The sequence below is a fragment of the Brassica napus genome, chromosome A6, assembly GCF_020379485.1.
Source record: "Brassica napus cultivar Da-Ae chromosome A6, Da-Ae, whole genome shotgun sequence".
NCBI classification, from domain to species: Eukaryota; Viridiplantae; Streptophyta; class Magnoliopsida; order Brassicales; family Brassicaceae; genus Brassica; species Brassica napus.
In genome coordinates this window covers 12,382,636-12,399,007 of record NC_063439.1, presented here as the reverse complement: position 1 = coordinate 12,399,007, position 16,372 = coordinate 12,382,636, and the positions used below count along the sequence as shown (strand labels likewise).

Genomic DNA, 16,372 nt, shown 5'->3' with positions numbered 1-16,372 from the left:
TGTCAGAAAATACATGATTGGGAGGAGTGGAAGAAGGCAATTCAAATTGAATTACTCTCCATGAATAAAAGAAATGTCTTTGGACCTATAGTCATAACGCCTGAGAATATAAATCCTATTGGGTTTAAGTGGGTATTCGTGAGAAAAGTAAATGAGAAAAATGAAGTAACACGATATAAAGCCCGATTAGTTGCCCAAGGTTTTTCTCAAAGACCGGGAATTGATTTTGAGGAAACGTATTCCCAGGTAATGGATGCAATTACGCTTAGATTTTTGATGAGCCTAACGGCGTCTAAAAATCTTGAAATGCATCTCATGGACGTTGTGACTGCATATTTGTATGGATCGTTAGATAACAATATATACATGAAACTCCCTGAGGGATTGAAAATGCCAGGGGCATTGAAAGAAAAATCCAGGGAGATTTGTTCGGTCAAGTTACAGTGATCACTTTACGGATTAAAGCAATCCGGACGCATGTGGTACAATCGCTTAAGTGAATATCTTTTGAGTAAAGGGTATGTGAATAATGCGATATGTCCATGCGTTTTTATAAAGAAATCGTCATCTGGCTTTGTGATCATTGATGTATATGTAGATGACCTGAACATAATTGGAACTCAAAAGGAGGTTGATGATGCTCAAACTCATATGAAAGAGGAGTTCGAAATGAAAGATCTCGGCAAGACAAAGTTTTGTCTTGGGCTCCAGATTGAGCATCTCCGAGAAGAAATATTTGTGCATCAATCAAACTATACGAAAAGGTTATTAAAACGCTTTCGTATGTACAAAGCGACTCCTTTGAGTACTCCAATGATTGGCAGAACTCTCAATGTTGAGAGTGATCCTTTTAGGCCCTGCGAAGATAGCGAGAAGATATTAGGTCCATAAATACTTTATATGAGTGCTATCGATGGGCTGTTATATCTTGCAAACTGTACCAGACCAGATATAGCTTTTGCTACTAATCTACTGGCGAGATATAGTTCTGCTCCTACTCGCAGGCATTGGGACGGAGTAAAGCACTTATTTCGTTACCTCCAAAGTACAGTTGATTTAGGGTTAATGTATTTTAGAAAACCCGAGTTTAGTATGGTTGGTTTTCCGGATGCAGGATACTTATCAGATCCTCATAAAGCTTGATCGCAAACCGGCTATGTTTTTACAATTGGTGGAACCGCGATCTCTTGGCGGTCTCAGAAACAAACTCTGGTTTGCGACATCTTCGAATCACGCAGAAACTATCGCGCTTCACGAAGCATGTCGAGAATGTGTGTGGCTTCGGTCAATGAGTCACCACATACAAGAATCAAGCGGAATAGTCAACGAGAAAGAACCGACGAAAATATTTGAAGACAATTCGGCTTGTGTTGCTCAACTTAAAGAAGGCTATATCAAGAGCGACAGAACAAAGCACATCCCTCCAAGATTTTTCTCGTACATAAGGGAGCTCGAGAAAAATAAAGAAGTGGACATCGAATATGTACGGTCATGCAAAAATCCGACTGACTTGTTCACCAAAGCTCTTCCGACTTCAACATTCCGAAAACACGTCTACGGTATCGGAATGCAGCATTTACGTGATTTGTGAAGTGGAAGTTATGTCCAATATTTTCAGGAGGAGACTACGACAGTGTACTCTTTTTTCCTTGTCATGATTTTTGTCCCAATGGGTTTTTCCATGATCAGGTTTTTAACGAGGTACTACGTAATACAAGATGGATAATCAAGGGGGAGTGTTAAAGAAAACCCAATGTTTGTACGTGTTCCAATCCAAAAAGTTCTCTAAATCAATTTTGACAACACTTATCCAATCGGTATGTATTCCCATCTTGTTATTCTGGTGGTTCTTATAAGGATTTATTATGTTATTGTTAAAGAGATAATATATTTTGATATTATCAAATGATATGAGTATCCACTTGATGTTTTGGATAAATATTATCCTTTCTTATTTTGTCTCTTTCTTGGAAGTCGGTATAAGTGACCGACTCTTTTGCACTATAAATAGTGTGTGTGTCTCATATATTTGGATGTACAACAAGAACATATCTGAATAAAAAGAAAAAGCTGTCACCTCCCCTCTCTCTTTCACTTTAGCCTCAAATCTCTCTCTCTCGTTCTTTTACCTTCTTATACCAAACCCAAAAGCGAATACTTTTTCTCTCTTGTCAACATCACATTTACACAAATATATTGAATAATAAATATAAACTAAACCTCAGCTTTTATTATACAACAGTTATATATTAGTAACATAATTTATATCCTAACAATTATCGACTTTTGTAGAATTGTTTGGATGAATTACTACATTTGGAACTTAAACTCAGTCTGTGGATGATCTTTATGAGGATATTTTTGGTGTACCTTTGACTAAAACTAATTTTAAGCTGGTGGATGAAAGGTAATTACTATTTTTAATTTAAGTAACTCATAACCATCAAATAAACTTCTTTTTAAAATTAACTTTCATCTTATATGTATGTCACTAACAATACTATACAGTGGGTGTGAGTTGGTATGTGAAGCCTGGACAGGATGCTCGAGAATTGGATATGAAAATTGGTGGTTGAGTAAGTACCATAAAACCTTCGTAGCTTTGCATTTCTGGCGAGTAAACTACATTTAGCAAGGTGAACTCTTAAATCATTTAAATATTACTGACATGTATTTAGCGTAGTCTATTGAATACAGAGCGAGGAAAATGTGCTAAAATCGAATTTGATCCAACATGGATTCAACAGTGATGCTATGTCTTATTACATATCGTTTATATATATGTTAAGTACTTACGTTTTTGGAAGTGATTGTCCGCTTTAAACCTTCTTATTATGGACTAACTTGTAATATAACATATCTAAAGTTTTGTTGAGTATATGATTTTGTAATTTAAAATATGTAAATTGAAATCTAATCATTTCCTACATTTATAATATAGATTGTAATGACATAGTTATTTGTGTGATAAGATTGGCCCATGGCGGTATAACTCGTGAGAAAAATTAACAAATGAAATCACTTTAACTTTGATATACCATATTAATTAACTTTATACTAATACACATACATGATATAAACATAATTTAATTTTTCATAATTTGTAATATCATATTTTACGTGATTTACTAGATGCCATACGAGATGTATAACAAAACACGTAATATTCGAATAAGAAAAAACACTTCTTTGTGAGAAATCATAGAAATGTAAACATCAAACTAAGTGGATAGTGAATATGATACAAACATCTGAATACTATATATCAACATGCATGAATTATTTATTGCATACACATATATTGTATTAAAGAGATTTGTAAGAAAGTCTAAATGAAGAAGACAGAGCTTTTGTTTACTGAAAATGCATCTCATTCATCTTGAAGTTTTGTGATTACAAAGAGAAGCTATTTATAAGCTTAGTAGTAAATCCTAGTATGATATACATATAGCACCATCTCAGTCTTCAAGATAATCAAGGGTTGAAAATTGATTGTACAATTTCACCCCCATTAAAGCTTATGCAACTCGACTTTATAAGTCATTCTTTTTTGTTTTTATCTTTCTCTTTTTAATTTAACCGTTATGCGGGTAAATCGCAGGTAAGTGGGCTTTTATCTTCTGTCTTCTCTTCTCGTTTGGGCTTGTTTTCTTCTTGGTCCACTTTGGCTTTTCCTTTTGATCCATAACTGAAGCTGTGTCGTTTTGTCTTTTGTTTTGTTTAATAGATATAACTTTAAACATCAACTAGATTTTGATCCGCGCTTCAAAAGCGCAGATTATTTTGGATTATATATAAATTTTGATAGGAAATAATATTTTGTGATTGTTGTACATTATTATATTACGAACTGTATGATATGAAATATTTTTGGGTATTCGTTTGAGTTTTCGGGTATGTTTTTCTGTCAGGTATTTTTTGGGTTTTCGAGTAATTTTAAGTTTTTTGGATATTTTAAATCTTTTTCGAGTCTTAAATATTCGAACTGATCCAGACCTATTATGTATTCAAAATTACAGATATTTTATAGGTATTTGAATTATGGATATAAATCTATAAAAAAAGACCAACCTTAACCCAAACATTAGAATTTCAAATACCTAATTAAGTCCAAATGTCTAGAATCTGAAGGACTCAAACTCGAAATGAACCGATCTGTACCAACCCGAAGATTCTATGGCCATGCTTATTGTATTTCTCATTATTATTTGTGTGCATTTATAATAATTACATTTGTTAAATTGGTGAGACCTGAGATTAATTTACGTATTTTTGGCTAATTTAATAGTACAGATTTGTAGAGTTTATAATATAGTTCTTAAACTTATATTAAATAACAATATTTTATAATAATTATTTTTTTCTTTTCTATTACTATATATTTAAAATGATTACCAGAAGTCGGACCGATAAACCAAGTAATCTCAAGTCTCACCTATCGTCGACTAATAATTTTTGAAACTGGAACCAGCTACATCCTCAAATTCACATGCCCAAAAGATTTATATGTTGACGTACAGATTTTACATGTATTTATAGTTCAAATTATTATTATTTTTAATGTTAGTGAGAAAATTTTATTCTGAGGAAGCAAATTATAATATTTGTTACAAATGAAACTGATGAAATACGAAATTATTGCTCATCGCGGCAACATACACAAAATATCGTGATTGTGATTTAACCAGAATCATATGTTAGTCGAACGTGTTAATTTGCACGTATAGATTGTAATACGAACACATATTTCAGTTTATAAAGTAAATTTATTTGGTTAGCCTTTTTCTTGTGGTATTTTAAAAATAAATAAAAAGGCAAAACGCGGTAAATATTTTTTTTTTGGAAAAAATGGTAAATATTCCAGTTGGTGAAAGGCATATAAACCGACCAAACATACTAAACTCTCAGGTTGATAAAAAAGGCATACAAAATCTCAGAATAATAAGGACAAATCTCAGCATAATAAAGAATAAATTATTTAGACTATGGTATAGTTAGAGAAAATAATGGAAATATCAAAAAATAACAAATAGTTAATGAATATGTCCAACAAGTATAAGTAGATTTTTTAAAACTCCTTCCCTTTTACTACTAAACTGAAAAGTAAAGAATGTTTAAAAGATCACAAATATTGCATCATAAAACTGTAATTCTAAAAGTTACAAATCACATTTAAGCGGCCACAAACGTGTAGCCCGCCCACTAGTGCCAAATTAAATAAGAATACACATAATTTTTCGTTTTCCTATTAAAAGCATACTAGATTTTGACCCGCGCTTTCAAAGCGCGGGATTTGTTTCGTTTTAAAATTTCTGTCAATTTTTTTATTATAAGATTATGCAATTAATATAAAATAATTTAATCAATTAACAATTTTTTTTTGATTTTTTATGGTTTATAATATACTTATTTGTACTCATAATTTACAAAATTTTATTCTTAGTAATTGTTATGTAATTTGTTTTTTTATTAGTAATTGTAGTTATAATACTTTGTTAAATTCTTAAATCTAACCTATAATCTTTTAACAGAACTGAGTTTTTTAATTGATAGTGGAAAATACAAAAATATATTCTACACAAATGAGCCTCGTGGGTTAAAGTTGGGTTTGCATGTATTACGGTCCAATAAACTAATATTTGACTTTGTAACCATTCCGTTTAAACAAAAAATAACAAAATGTAAACCTTTTTTTAAAAAAATTCTCTTGATATTTTTTTCTGGAACTCTCCCGACGATTCCATTCAAGGGAGAAACAGAGGTGCGATGGGTCAAAATTTCATATCCTACAAAACAATAACGATCTCGAAGCAAGAGATTGAAATCTGTTTGCCAGCCATTACAATCTGAGGTACTGTTGATTTCGATTTGTCTCCTTTTTCTCCTAATATTTTTAGTTTTTCAGTTCGGTACATGCAGAAGACCAAGAGGACGATCTGGTTGAACATGAAAAGTATTTTGATGCACGATTTTGATTCATGATACTATACTCTGAAACATATAGGAGGTTACCATTATATTATCAATTTTTCAGGCACGATTTTTAAAGCCATTACCTGACTTGATGCTTGAATTTCTTGAATGTTTTTAGTGGGGAAAGTCAATCACTTATCACGCTGAACTCCAGCTGGTTGTTGTTTTCCATTGGCATAACCTCATTACCTTGAATCATTGTAAGTGATGTATCCCCACTGTACCTGTAATTTACAAAACTACATATTACATTAACTTTTTACACAAAAAATAGAGACGCTTCGAGAACATAACATAGCATTAGAATTCACGTATTTTTAAATTCATCTACTTGTGGTATTGCCGGATTGATCAACACTTGAGAAGCGTCAAATGCGTTAGAGATTTGAAGTTGTCCTGAAATTATATAACAGGTTCAGTTAACGTTAGTCAAATTTTGATAAATATAGATAGTATAAAAAAATGTGTAGATGAAATTGTCACCTCTAAACCTTACAATTTTAGCCCAGCTTAACAACAAACCACCATTCCATCTTCTTCTTTGAAAGAAGAGTAGAGAAGCTCGGCCAAGTTACACCATAGGCAACATGGTAACCGAACATCACTATCAACATATCAATAATCAATAACAAATCTTAAAATAACAAACTTACTAAATATATACAAATTGAATTATACGAATCCTTACTTGATGCCACGAAGGGTGAACTCAAGTTTCTTTCTTTCCTTGCCACCGGTAAATTGAATTGACAATCCAAAACATGTCCTAGCACATCTGAACAACCAAGAAAATATTATAATAGATTAGTATTTTTACCTTTCTAATATAAAGTTAAATGTCAAAAGAATTATATATTCACCTACTAAGAAAATTTCATCAAGCGGTTCAGATAAAACTGTCTGTAAGTCATCAAAACAAAGATACAAATCGTCATTAATGTATTGGACCGATTAATGGCTGTGGTTTGAGAAAACACCATCTTGTATGCATGATCTGTTGATCGATGTTATCCTCTTGCAGGAGTCAGGTTAAAGTCCTGGATGTTTCACCATGCACCAACCGGAAGTAGCCTTTTCTCAATGTAAGTCATTTTGCATGTTGCAGTGATTTTTCGACCCTTTTCCATGTTAAAAATAGGAATGAAATTGGTTAGAACGAACATGAAACATGAATTCGAAAATGGTGCGACTTTTATTACTTTAGACAAACAGGTCAAAATATAAGTCAAATATAAATCTTACATTCTCATCTGCTAAGATGATCTCCATGGTGTCGCCTGTTTGTTGTTTCCATGTGTGTAAGACCTTAACATGCACTGCCCATGTTGTTTTCCAAGGCTTCAAATCCTTAATAGCCGAAAATTTCATAATAGAAGCCATAAGTTCTTTCGTGAGGTCTGTGGTTTGTGACCTTGTCGATGGGAGCATGCTCTATATTTATATTAAGAATGAGGTATTGTGAGTGTTTTCAATTTAAGCCGTGAAAAATGTGGAAATCGTGGCCAGCTGAATCAAGAATATGCCATATGCCTAAATTTATTGTTGGCTTTGATGATTTTCTTTAATTTGGTTGCCATATTTTAGGAGAATCTTATATATATTGTTAAAATTATTTATTATGCACTGATTTTGGTTAGTGAATATGGCATATGTGATATGCCTAATATTATGGCTAATTTAATGATAACTCAAAATTTGGTTACTATATTTTAGGAGAATCGCAACTTAATTTTTATTTCTAAAAGTTGTTATATAGATTGTTAAAGATTTTAATAATATCAAAATGATTTTTAAAATAGTAAGCAGTAAATATCAGAAAATATAATATATATATATATATATATTATAGTAAGTTATATAGGAAAGCATTTTTAAGTGAAAATTTATAGTGTTAATTTTTCACATTACACTAATATAAAATCTCCACGAATTTATTTTACTAAATAGTATAGATTATATAATTGAATTTTTCATATAACAACTCTTTCTTAAAACTTATGGTTTGTAGGTATGTTAAGGTTTAGTGGCTGTGCTGCTCAAAGTTAGACTGTAGTGATTTAGGGTATCAACTGTATTTTTTAGGGTGTATAGTCTGTATGTTTTCAAATAATGCCTGAAACTAACGGTTTGAATTATTGAATGTAGTTGGTCTGAAAAAATCGACACAAAAATATTAATGCTTGTACGTAATATGTAATTGTTTTGTAGATTAGATGAGTTTCGACTGGTGTGATATTTGTGGTGATTTAGAAATTGGAACCTTGGTATTGGATCCAGGAATGTAATTGAATTTGAATGAATTCATAAGTAAAAGCTTCTGCAGTATTTTAAAAGAATTGATGAGATTTTAATGCATTCATCCAATTCTTTTTATGATGGATTTTAAAGGAGTATACATAAATTTGATAGAATACTAAAACTGTTGAAATGTATATTTTAAAAATTTCACGAATAAAATATTTATTAATATTAAAACTGAAAGAAAAATAATAATAAGTACTACAATATTTTATTGAGTGTAGCAATTTTATTATAAAATCATAAAACTAATAAATAAAATCTATGGATCATCTTAACTCGTAGCATCTCTCCACATATCTTCTGCTATAGTCTTTCTCCAAGTATTTGCATTTTCTCTATCTTGCTCTTGTGTTCCTAAAGGCTCTTGAACAACTTGATTCGTAGTCGTTGCAGATTGTTGAGTGTCTTCTTCAGCAGGAAATTCAGCAACATCTGATCGGCATTCTTTACGAAGGAAGTTATGCAACGCTGCACATGCTAATACTAATCCAGCTTGTTTTTTGTAAGAAAAAGGAGGTGCAGATTTAAAGATCGCAAACCTCGATTTAAACATTCCAAATATCCTTTCGATCACATTTCTCAAACTAGCATGACGAAGATTGAATAATTCGGATGCAGTGCTAGGATCACGTCCTTGGCCAGTCCATTCTTGTAGATGGTATCGAACACCACGAAATGGAGCCAAAAAATTGACTCGATTTGCAAAGCCACAATCAACTAGATAGAATTTACCTAAAATGTATAAAAGATAAATATTAATAATGGTTAGACATTCTCTGTATGAATCTCATCTTCTTTTTCTTGAAAATCATTCTCAACTTCAAAAGCTTCAGCATTTGCATCATCACCGAGTCCAAATGAGTTGTTTCCCCTTGCTGTAGCACTTTCAAAAATGATTTGTAAGTCTTCAAAATCTTCAAAAGTGTTGTCCCGCATATTTTCAGAGTTTGGATGTCCCTGGTGAAAATATGAAATATCAAAGTGAAACTTTTTTAAAAAGAAAAATTTAAAAAGTTAATAAAACTTTGAAGAGGAGTTACAAAAATTACCTTAAAATATTCTTTCCATACTTCATCTGGAGCTGTGAATCGTTTTGTGATAGGGTCCCAGCCAAAACCAGAGCTACATCGCAAAAGCTCAGCATAACCATTATATTCTTTTCTCAAAGATTTCATTCGATTTGTGTAATGCTTGTAACTCTTATTGCATCGAAGCTGTTTGTTTAGAACCGGTAATATCTTCGCCTCGACTGTTGTTTTGGTCATGGAGCCATTTGAATCACGCCATCCCCGCCTGATACCATCAACTAGAAGGCGCATCAACAATTGACTCTCTTGAGATGTCCATTGCAGATATCCAGCTCTAGCTTTTTTTGGTAGTGACGGTTCTCCAGTTTCCATCCTAATACAGAAATAATATACTTTTATTAGTCATCTTTCACATTCATATAAAATCAGATTATATGATATATACACACGTAAGTGATTATAAACATATAAAATACAGAAATAAAAACTCATGATAGACAAAAACTATTGGAGACTACTGGAAAAAACGCCATGAAGTAATGATAACAGAAACAAAAACTAGTAGTTTAACTTTTGGGAAAACTATACTTTTTCTTGATGATTTTTTTTACTTTGAGAATGACTGGATACGCAGTGATGTATATATAAGAGAAGTGATCTAGGTTTTGTTTTTTTAAGAAAAAGATAAGAACTATTTTATAGGGATTCGTTGCTATATGGTTGAGTATGATAAATAAAAAAAACGTTTTTTAAAAATGGTTTGTTGAGATTTTAACGTACTTTTTGACAAATGAAAGTACAGAGAGATGTTATTATTGTGTTTTCACACGAGCATAACAAATCTCCCCACAAAAGCAAAGAATTGGTTCTTTGTATTTTGATGGAAATTTTCCATTAAATTCTTATCAAATAACATTACTACAAAATCTATCAAATATTGAATAACAACAGAATTTAAAGTAACTAAAAAAATGATTACAAATGCTTAATCCAATAACACAAGAATTTAAAAGAATTTATGAAATCAATAATTGAATAACAGTGGAATTTAATGGAAACTATAATTCCTTCTAATTCTATCAAATTTCTAAATCCAATACCCCCACCTTATTGTTTTGTATTGTTGTTTGTATTTTTCTATAGTAATGGCTGAATGTAACTGGTTTGAATTTTTGCAGGTAATTAGTTTGGAAATAATCGAGAGAAGGAGGAAAGTATATTAAATATGCTTTAATTGTTTTGCAGAAAGTAAATTAGGATTGGTTGTAATTAATGGTGACGTTTTTAAAAAAAAAAGCAAAAAAAGGTAGTGACAGTTTCTTGTAAATAACTTGAAAACTCGATGGCAGAATCCTAGTAGGGATTCTGCTTTAATAGTATAGATTAGTATTTGACCTGGAAAAAAAAGGCAAGCTTCTAGCGCCTTCAGTAGATCTACATTTTTCTTCAGAAATCCAACCCAATTCCGATATTTTAGCACATCTTTGTTCTGATTTTGATAACTTTCATAAAACTTTAGTTTTCCACTCTGCGATCTTCACGTGATACTAGTTAAGTTTCTTCTTACTCTTTCTAAATTCGTTTGACTCGATTTGCTTCTGAATAGTAAAGAGAACTCAAGTCAATTGCTTCTTCTTTGGTCTTAATAATCGCCCGCATGACGTCTCTCCAAGGAAGAAAGGTTTCTTCATGTAGACTTTTAAGTTATGACTAGTTGCGTCTTAAAACACTCCTTCATTTTCAGTACTTGATCCTTGAATCAATAGTTTAATTTTCTAAGACTTTAAAGACATGGCCCAATAAACATAGAGAAAACTGATGGAGAAGCCATTCATATAGAACAACATTTTACATCACGAGCACCGGGCTCACTGAACCTCACTTATCAAGCCAGGATCTTACTCGGCACATCTCTCATAAGAGGAAACATAAAACAAGAAAACATAAAGCTATCTTTAAAAAAAAGCTATCTTTAAGGATTATTTATATGTGGAAAAAGATTTTATTGTGTTTATCTTTCACTAGACATGAGCTGGAGTTCCAGTCACCGGTGTTGGAATATCAGCCAACATAGCCTTCCGGCCTCTCTCTGACCGGCTGTTTTCAGCGAATTTGATACTTCCCTCGTGTAGTCCTAAGCTCTTCTCTTCCTTTGTCCATTCCCCTCCATAATAATGTTCCTCCTTAGATCTTTCTTCGTGTTGCGATGGCCTCAAGAACATGCTTCCCCACTGCGGGAAATGTATAAATGCAACCGGAAGAGTACACACAACCGCCATAACACCCATCAATGAAAGTCCTTCAGCTGTACTAAACCTTGACGAGGAGAAGAAAAGAAGTTGAGTAACTCCTGACCCAAAATTTCCTCCAGCGCCAGTTAGTCCTGAGATAAGCCCAAGAGAACGTCGGGAAACAAATGGTGCCACACCGAAGAGGGCTCCACAAGCGGCTTGTGTGCCGATGGAAAAGAGCATCATGGCTAAGATAGCTATAGGGAGTGAACTAGCACGACCGAGCCAGATGCAGAACAGAGCTCCAACGGTTTGTAAGATCCACAAGGTCCATAGCCGTCCCCTCATGCCAAAGAGGCGTGCAGCTACATCTGAGGCGTAGCCCCCGAAGGGACGGGCGAAGAAGTTTGCCATACCAAAGCTGGCTGCTATTATACCGGCTGTGTGAAGCGTTAGGTGAAACCTATCGTAGAAGTATTCAGAGATAACATTGTTGATGGTTAATTCAACTCCCATAGAGAATCCGTAAAGAACGAATAAGATCCATGTTCTATAGTTCTTCACAGCGAACCAGAATACCTATAAAATAATACATAACAAGAAGGAAAAAATATGATGAAGATCGCATATACTTGTTATTTTATCTTTAGATATTGATATTTATAATATAATATTTAATTACCTTGGAGAATTTGTCTTTGGAAACTTGACCACTCTTTTGGAGGGTACTGAGGTTACCATCAGGGAGATCTTGGCCGAGAGTGAGGACCAGAATGCCCATAATGATCTGAAGAAATCCGGGGATGAAGAAGGCGAACCTCCACGCCGTGAAAGGAGTGGCTCCGGTGAGTTTGATGACGTGGTACACCATTGGCATGAGTAGCTGAGTCACGCCTCCTCCCATATCTCCCCAACCTCCGGCACATCCGTTAACGAGTCCGATAATTTTTCCATTAAACATAACGCTAGTCCAGTACTGGCATGACACGAATGTCGCTAAGCAAAAACCAATCATGAAGCGCACGGCTAAGTAGCTTCCCGCATCAGATACGAAAGACATGAAGAAAACAGCTGGAGCCGAGAGCAGAAGAGAGAAAGCTGTGCCGTAACGTGCCCCTAGAAGGTCACATACGGCACCCATAGCGAGTCTTGAGAAAATGGCGCCAGAGACGGACGCGACTCCGGCGTTTCCTATATCAGTTTTATTCAGGTCGAGGTTGTCGCGGATTACGGGGACTAGAGGTGCGGCCGCGAAGGTGGAGATGAAGCAAGTGAAGAAAGAGATCCATCCTAAATGGAAGGCTCGCATGTGTGGTTTGGCGAAGGAGAGTGGTTTGAACACTTTTGCTCTGTGTTCTGAGTCAACCGGGATGGCGAACTTAGCCGTGGGATCATCTGATCGGATGGCTTGAGACGAAGGGCCATCTTCAACGGATAAGGAGAAGACTTGTTCCCTTGCCCTGACTCCATGCAAGGAGCTCCCGATAGAGCCGTCTTCATTGGGGGCCATTGATCTTTTGTTCAAAGAAAATGGGAGAAATTAAAGAAAGAGTCTAGCCAGAAGAGGGTTGTGTTTTCTTCTTTGTTGCCTTCGTTGTTTTTTCTTGTTTTGGGTGTAAGTTGGAAAAGAGATATTTCATAGCAATTTATAGAGGAGTTGGAGTATTGGAGATCTCGTATGGACATGGTGGGTATGGTTAGGTGGATTTGAATAATTAGTTTTATTATTATTATTGATCAGAACTTATGTTTAGTTTTCGTGGCTTCGGAAGTAGTTCACGTATGCATATTGCAAATTACGTGCCACGTTCACTATAAATTGTTTATGTAGTTATCTTAGTACCTTTCATTAATTACTTGTACCATATTCATCTCTAAAATCAGAACATTATTTTACCAAAAAAAAACTCAGAACTGACTGGTTTTCTTCCCCTACCACATGCAAACATAGCTTTTGCGATTAATAGCGGTTGTCGGCGTTTTATAAAAATCATACAAACCGCTACAAACAGCTTTACACCGCTTCAAACCTCAAAATTAATAGCTGATTCTCGATATAGCGTTTGCGGTTGCGGACCGTTGTGAGAGCGTAAATTTTTTAATTCTTTTTGTAAACATTATGTAAATATAAAAATAAACAAATATAATAAGTTTTTATAAATACTAATATGTATATATATATACTATCATTTTATGTATATAATTTTTATATTTATTATAATACTATGATTTATAAATAATTTTTATATTTATTATTATTTTTTTTTTGAAACACAACTTCCATTCATTAGATAATAAGAAGTTAGGTGGGAGCTAAACCCCCTCCAAATACACTCAAAACTCTGTTTCGCAAGCACATCTGCTGCTCTGTTATTTTCTCTCGAAATCCAAGCAAAAGAAATTGAATCAAATTCATTCGCAATGCAGAGAATATCTGCCACGACACTGTATAGCTCTGGTAATGCATTACCATTCTTGATGCTATTGATTAGCATTTTGGAATCTGATTCACATTTAACCTGATAGAATCTCATCTCCCTGCACTTTTTCAGTCCTGCCCGCAACACTATAGCTTCTCCCATTAGAGGCGAGAACACTTGTAGTTCCAGTCCCATGTACTCCCGTGATTTTTCGTGTGTTGAGATTGTCCATCCCAGTCCAGCGACTGTTGAATCCACTCTCCAAGCCGCATCTGATCTCAACAGTGCGACAGTTTGTGCCTGCAGACAAGTAAATTATTTATTATTTACTATTTTATATTTATTATTTATAATTTAATTATTAGGTTTTAAAATTCTCACTTTTATAATTAAATTTTTTGTCTATTAAATAATTTTTTATTAATTGATTTTTGCATCTGTGGGTAAACCAGTCAAAAATATTCTATAAATACAACAATTTTTAAACGTTAAACCAATCAAACGAAACATTTAATAAAACTTGAAATCACACCCATCCGTTACCGCAGATTCATGCAACCGCAACTGCAATCGATACATTTGAACGATACCCCATATAATAACCGTAACGCACCGGCACCGCTATGCAAATAACAAATACGTTTTTATATAACGTGTCATTTTCACCGCCGGCTTAGCGTCCATTTTGTGTGTGCGTAACTAACGTACAACTGTGTTGAGTAGTCTGCCTCTACTGCATGGAGGTTTTCCAGCTGATTATAGTAATATATATTTTATTTTATATTAATCTTTAATCTACACGTAGTTCTCAATCGTTGATGTAGATACAAATGTTTGACACTTTGACGTTAACTAAAGGCCATCAGACCGCGTACGGCTCGTTGCAAAACTTTTAAATATTGATTTCGGTTTTTCGTTTATTTATTATCCCATGTGGTCGAGTCACCAAATTGATTTCGTTTTGAAAACTAAATGAAAAAATATATTTTCACAAGTCGTATATAATAACTTATCAAAAACTCATGAACTATTGATAACTTTCGCGTTTCATTATTAATAAATAATAAAATTCTAGACAAATCGCTAATGATAATATACTCTCTCCGTATCACTTTAAGTGGTGTATAGAAAAAAATTTTTGGTCTCAAAATAATTGGTATTTTCATTATTCTAGATAGAATTTAATACTATTTAAATTTTGTGACCAATTGCAAAATACTGAATTTTTTTATTAGTTGTACTAATTTCATTTAATAATTTTTTTATGTAACCAAAATAAATTGTATCGAAGTTTGTATTTTCTTAATATAAGTAAAAAGACCTTAACAATCACTTAAAATGGTACAAAGGAGATTGGGAATGGAAGACATATCTCATTCTGGTATGATTGCTGGTCGGATAGAGGTGTGATGTTTGATCTTTTGGATGAGAGAGGCATCATAGATTTGGGTATAAGAAAGGAGGCTACTCTCGAGGAAGCGATCATGAATTTGCGTAGAAGAAGGCGCCACAGATCAGATATTCTTCAAGAAGTTGAAAGGATACTTGATTCGGTGAGAAGTAATATTCAGGGTGAGAGAGATGATGTCAGTAATTGGAAACGGAGGTCGGGATTCAGAGGGGCTTTCTCAACTAATGAAACCTGGATGATGATAAGGGAGCCTAACGTGCAGTGTGACTGGTCTCAGAGAGTTTGGTTTACTAAAGCAACTCCCAAATTTGCATTTATAACCTGGCTGGCTATGAAGGATAGACTATCCACAATGGATAGGATTATGAAATGGAGCCAAGGAGTTGATACTGCATGTGTGCTATGTAAGGCTGCTATAGAGACTCGCAATCATCTGTTTTTCGAATGCTCTTATGCTTCACAGCTATGGGAGTATCTCGCAAAGGGTATATTGCTGGGTACTTATTCCATCAACTGGTCTTTATTGGTGAGGATAGTTACAAGTGGAAGTTTGGATAAAAAGGGAATGTTCTGCATTAGATATGCTTTCCAGGCTGCTATCTATGCTATTTGGAGGGAGAGAAATCGTATCAGGCATGGGGAGAAACCTTTACCTATTGCCATGCTACAAAAGCTTACTGAGAAGGGGATTAGAAACAAGTTGAGTTTGATGAGTACAAGGAAGAGGAGAGGTTTAGAGACTGCTCTTCAATTTTGGTTTCAAACAAGACTTTAAATAGAATGTTAGAAATATTTTTAAAGTTTGATCTTAGTTTTTAAAGAGGATTACACAGGATGTAAAAAGGCTTTTTTGGTGAATAAAATTTAACATTCATTCAAAAAAAAAAAAAAAAATGGTACAAAGGAGTACTATTTAAAAATCACTCATATGCTAATGACTATAGGTATTCTCTTATGATCTCGAGCTTCAAATATGAAGTTTCTTACTTTGTTGCTATCAAATGCAAT

The 16,372-nt window shown here is 33.7% G+C and overlaps 3 protein-coding genes and 1 long non-coding RNA gene across 6 annotated transcripts; 2 read left to right on the top strand and 2 right to left on the bottom strand.

Moving 5' to 3' along the window:
- The first annotated feature begins 5,396 nt into the window (after positions 1-5,396).
- On the top strand, positions 5,397-9,082 carry LOC106351669. 3 transcript variants are annotated; one of them, XR_001271354.3, is made up of 5 exons: positions 5,398-5,851; positions 5,920-6,007; positions 6,092-6,173; positions 6,995-7,055; positions 8,659-9,082. It is a non-coding gene; the product is annotated as an uncharacterized LOC106351669 (long non-coding RNA). The 3 variants fall into 3 exon arrangements; XR_001271355.3 differs by having other exon boundaries at positions 5,397-6,007; positions 8,668-9,082; XR_001271353.3 differs by having other exon boundaries at positions 5,398-6,007.
- LOC125575739 (uncharacterized protein At2g29880-like) lies at positions 9,040-10,219 on the bottom strand. Its single transcript, XM_048734797.1, has 2 exons — positions 9,324-10,219; positions 9,040-9,231 (listed from the first exon to the last, which is right to left on the bottom strand). The coding sequence occupies exons 1-2, from the start codon at positions 9,672-9,674 to the stop codon at positions 9,040-9,042; spliced, it is 543 nt and encodes a 180-aa protein (XP_048590754.1). The 5' UTR covers positions 9,675-10,219.
- An 891-nt stretch (positions 10,220-11,110) lies between these two features.
- On the bottom strand, positions 11,111-13,710 carry LOC106351670 (high affinity nitrate transporter 2.6-like). The gene is made up of 2 exons (XM_013791439.3): positions 12,216-13,710; positions 11,111-12,112 (listed from the first exon to the last, which is right to left on the bottom strand). The coding sequence occupies exons 1-2, from the start codon at positions 13,041-13,043 to the stop codon at positions 11,324-11,326; spliced, it is 1,617 nt and encodes a 538-aa protein (XP_013646893.2). The 5' UTR covers positions 13,044-13,710; the 3' UTR covers positions 11,111-11,323.
- A 1,652-nt stretch (positions 13,711-15,362) lies between these two features.
- LOC106350161 lies at positions 15,363-16,139 on the top strand. The gene has a single exon (XM_013790085.2). It carries the CDS (start codon positions 15,363-15,365, stop codon positions 16,137-16,139), a length of 777 nt encoding a protein of 258 aa, XP_013645539.2.
- Positions 16,140-16,372: the final 233 nt, after the last annotated feature.